Source organism: Arachis ipaensis, chromosome B02 (genome assembly GCF_000816755.2).
Source record: "Arachis ipaensis cultivar K30076 chromosome B02, Araip1.1, whole genome shotgun sequence".
In the NCBI taxonomy this organism is placed as follows: domain Eukaryota; kingdom Viridiplantae; phylum Streptophyta; class Magnoliopsida; order Fabales; family Fabaceae; genus Arachis; species Arachis ipaensis.
Window position 1 is genome coordinate 6,378,788 of NC_029786.2, and position 5,138 is coordinate 6,383,925.

At 30.7% G+C, this 5,138-nt stretch overlaps 1 protein-coding gene across 1 annotated transcript in view; it reads right to left on the bottom strand.

The window, feature by feature from the left end:
* The window catches only part of LOC107626705 (anthranilate N-methyltransferase), a 2,779-nt gene continuing 1,448 nt past the window's right edge, over positions 3,808-5,138 (bottom strand). The window contains exons 2-3 of the mRNA XM_016329603.2: positions 4,917-5,079; positions 3,808-4,090 (exon numbers count right to left, since the gene is read on the bottom strand). Coding sequence (XP_016185089.1) covers positions 3,808-4,090; positions 4,917-5,079 — 446 coding nt within the window. The remainder of the gene's footprint in view (positions 4,091-4,916; positions 5,080-5,138) is intronic.

Genomic DNA, 5,138 nt, shown 5'->3' on the forward strand with positions numbered 1-5,138 from the left:
TGATTTTGATCAAAAGTAAGTTTATGTTAAAGTGATTTATGTTTGGTAATTTTTGTATCAAAATTGATTATAGTAAAATAAATGTCGTTTGGCTTGTACCATTCAAAATCACTTTTAGATAAAAAATTACTAAAATAGACATCAACTTATAATATATTTTTAGTATTTTTAGTACTCTTTTTTTTAGTATGTTATAATTTTTTACTATTATTATTATTTACAGTTAATTTTTTATTTAATTTACTTTACCTAATAGAATCAATAAATCATATTATAAAAAGATAATAACAAACATAATACACAAAAATCATAATTATAGAAATGTATAATCAGTTGAAAAAAATAAAAATAATAAATAATAGAAAAATAGGGCTCATATAAATAGAAATAACAAGAATTTTATAAATAATACAATAACATATATAAAGGATAAAATTGGTAAAATATAAATAAATAGTTAGTATCTATGGCCAAAAGCCCCTTAAGCAAACGCAGAAGCTAAAAATAGTTGCTTCTTGTAAAACGTGGTTTTAGCACAAAATCACTTCTGCGTTCAAGAGAAAAAAATTTGCCAAACCAAAAGTTAAAGCTTTCAAAAAATTTAAACGTGCTTCTTCCCTTCCAACGAGTTTCCCAAACACACCCTATGTGAGTAAGCGTCATAGTTTATTTCATAACATATATTCGTTTTTGATTAATTGTCATCCTAATTACTTTTGCATATAATATGGTATAGAAATCCTATACGCAGAACTTGAAGATTGCAACCCAGCAATCTCAACAGAGTGGGGTGGGGGTGGTGGGGGGGACAGGAACAACTAACTCTTCTGCTTTTGTCGTCGATCCTGATGCGGTATGGTACCATACCGCATCCGAGCCGTACAAGAATCATGTCCATGGGCTGGGGTCGTTCTTTGTCAGAAACCTCAGCACCTCTACCTTGAGGGCTTCGTCTACCTCGGCCACCAGCATTGCCGATCCTGAGGACGTCGATTTGCAGGAGTAGGTTCACAGCCTCACCCAGAGCCTTTAGGACCAGAGTCACCAGATGCATCTGGCTAAGGAGAGGTATAACAAGCTCCTTGCACGCATGGCAGCGAGGGATGTCTGCGATGCAAAGACAGAGTCCCTGAGGTAGGAGCTTAGGTAGGAGCTAGAGTAGATTGAGCAAATGCGGACCAAATGGCGGTGTACTGTAACCAGATATGCATTGGTGGTAGCACCACTGCTGGAGGGAGCTCCTCGTCCTCTGCACCAGATCCAGGACAGGCACCAACACCACTACCTAGATTGCCACCTCAACAGGACCAGGGAGATGATAGCAGCGATAACTATCAGGACCTGTAAGGATTATGGTTTTGTTTTACTCTCTTTGACAATATTTTATCTCTGAGTTTTTATTTTATACATTTGTTATTTAACATTATATATAGTTGATAGTTTTCATTAAAAATACTACTTGATTTTTGCCAATTGGGATTTGACTATTAATTGTTGACAATTCATGATGGTATATTATATTGAGTTCTAACAGGTTCAAAAAAATTATAATTACCATCGAATTTTCTATCGGTTAATTTGCCAATAAATTTTAATTTAATAAATATAAAATAATATGTTACAGTCAGATTTACAGGGGATAAATCCGACGGTAATGAGGCACAAAAATAGAATACAGGGAACCAAAGTTACCATCGAAAATTATCCGATGATAACCACCTCCATAATTTCGCCAACTATTTAATAGAATCCGATTTTATTGTCTGATTAGTCCAACACTAAATCTAATGGTAATAAATTTACCAACATATTTTTTCCGTAATTTCGCTAGTAAATTCGATAGTATTAAAAAAATTTATTGTAGTGTGTGCAGCAAGCTCTCAACTCACCAGAATGAAAAAAAGCAATGGAGTTAGAATATGAAGCACTAATGAAGAACAAAACATGGGAGTTGGTTACTCTCCCTCCAAACAAAGAACCAATAGGAAGCAGATGGATGTTTAAAATCAAGTATAACTTAAATGCAACCTTGCAAAAACACAAAGCAAGGTTAAGGGCATAAGGTTGTGCTCGGAGACTTGGGTTTGACTTCACTAACATATAGTCAAGTAGTAAAACCCACTTCAATCAGATTACTTTTATCAATTGCTTTGGCAAAAACTCTTGAGTTATTAAACAGCTAGATGTGAATAATGCATTTTTATACAGAGATTTGGTCGAAGAAGTATACATGAGACCATCCAAAGGATATGAAATTAGTGATTTTTCATAAGTACGCAAGTTAACCAAGGTTGTCTATCGACTAAAATAAGCTCTAAGAGAGTGGTATCACAAATTAACAAATGGATTAGCTGAAATTGAATTTAAGGCAATTAAGTCAGATGTATCAATTTTTTTTGGAAGTATTGGTAGAGTTAAGACATTTGTGTTGGTGTTTGTAGATGATATCATAATCACCGGTAAATCTGAGAAGCATGTGAAAGAAATAATTAAAAGGTTGAGTGACAAGTTTGCACTCAAAGACATAAGAGATCTTCATTACTTTCTTGAAATTCAAATACAAAGACAAATGATGGTGGGCTGCTTTTGTCACAACAAAAATACACTAGTGAGGTGCTGAAGAAGGCAAGTATGCAAGGATGCACGAGTGTTGGGCTGAATTCTTCGTTGTCAAATCAAGAATATTTTATCTCCATATTTATTTTTGGCATGCAAACACAGAGATTTCATAATATGATACATTTCAATGTAATGGGGGAAGTTAAATTAATCTTCATTTCTATACTGTAATTAGGCGTGATTTACTGATTATACTTTTAAAATGAGTAATTAATTAATGTATGTAAGTTGTAGATAAAAATATGTTGTACTGTAATTTATATATCATACTCTTCAACTAACTTGAGTTAGTTAAGTCGTTAATTTATTTATTTATTTAAATAAATATTAAAAATTCGAATCCTACTTTAAATATGTAGTAATTCATTGACCAAGAATAAATTATTAAATAAAACTCAAATACATAATGAATTAATTCTAAAGTTCTGTTGCCGCTGCTATTCCCACGTACCAGATGCAGGTCTCTATTTTTCCCAAAGGAATCATTAGTAAATTGGAGCCTATGATGAGGAATTTTCTTTGGAAAGGACAAGTTGATGGAAGAGGATTGAATCTTGTTAGTTGGAAGGTACTAGTTACTCCAAAAAAATATGGAGGTTTGGGGATTAGAGATCCTTATTGTGTAAATATTGCTCTTCTTGGGAAGCTAGTTTGGACTTTTTTCCAGCAGCCAAACAAGCTATGGGTCCAATTGTATATACATAGTCTTCGTTAGATGAATATTAATACATCTCATTATTTATCAAATTATATATATGGTACATATAGAGATATAACTATTAAACTGACTCACTCTGAGAATGTCTAATGGTTATAATTACTACATATATATTTGTCAATAGGATATTCTTAAGATGAACATGGTAATAGAATTTTCTTTGACCTGTGACTGTCATGACAATTAACAATATATTTATTATACTTTGATTCTGGACACCTAATATCCTAGAGTGTTAGTTAAATGGATATTGGGTGTGATTTAAATATTTATAGAGTTAATGATAAGTCAATAAAAAATCTGTCACTTCTTAGTAAAGAGTTTGAGTTCTATGATTATAATAACTTAGATAAATAAAATTTTGGCCAATAAGATTAAAAGAATGAAAAAATGAGTTTCTTAGGTCATTTATAGTTTATTATAATAATGATAACAAGTTAGAATTTGATAATTAAAATATATTTTAAAAGTTAACAAAAAACAAAGTTAATAGCATTGATATTTGGATATTTGGAAGTGATCATTTTGAGATTGAAACCAAGACCACCACCAACATCAATTAGAGTGTTAATGTTGTTGAAACCTTCATAGGACTCAAGAACCCTCTTCATCACTATGGTTGTGTGGCTTATCATAGCTTTGTTGAACACATCATTGAACCTTGGATCCACACTTGGGTACTCAAATGTGTGCATCCCATTAGCCCTAACAAATGGCACACCTCCTTCCAATATTGCTCCTTTCAGTTCACTCCTTTATTTCAATTCAAAAATCATTCGATATCATTATGTCAATTGAAAATAAATAAAGTGGGAAAAGAACAAAGAAAAACACACATCTACATCTTATAGGCGAGTCAACTTAAATTTTCAACCAATTATTTAATATTTTATGAGGATAAAATATGTTTTTTTGTCTTTAACGTTTGTGATTTTTTTTTTTTTAAATATTCCTAACATTTAATTGTATCCAATTTTGTCTTTAATGTTTTTTATTTGTATCAAAATTATCTTTAGACGTTAATTTCATTTAAAATATTGGAGACAAAATTGAAAACGCTTAGGAATAATTTTAAAACAAATTGAATAAATCGAAAACATTAGGAACAAAATTGAATAAAATTAAATGTTAGAGATATTTTTAAAAAAAATTGCAAATCTTAAGAATAAAGAGTATGCTTTTTCCTATTTTATGAATATAGAGATATTTTTTCATTTTCTATTATGTAAAAGATTCTTATTTCATAAGGTAATTTTGACTTTAGTTTTAGTGATGGAAGAAAAAAGGGAAAATGTGAGAGAAAAATTTTAAAGATAGATCAAAGAGAAAATAAGAATTTTCATAACATTTCAAATCTCTATTTATGTAAGAAAATTTTCAAAAAGAGGGAAAAAAAAAAAAGAAGAAATCTTGAAAATAACTTACTGAATATAATTATTAATAATTCATTATATTCCTAACCACGAGGTTTATGATAAAGGAATAACGTGCACTACTCTCTTACCTTTGCTGAAAATGATAGTATGTATATAATAATAAAAGTCGTTTCATTTATTTATTTATTTATTGTAACACTGACCAGCTTTCCAAGACAACCTTGTCCAGAATCAAGCTCAAAGTGTGTCCAAAATTGACACCATCATCATCAGTCACAAAATATTTGGAAGCAGCTGTAAGACTATACACAGTCTTATGAGCAGATGCAATAAGCCCATGTTCTTGATCATCTTCATCTTTGGTGACTGAATCCAGAAAATAAAATGTGGTAATAATAAGAGTAAATATAATATAAATTAAAGTT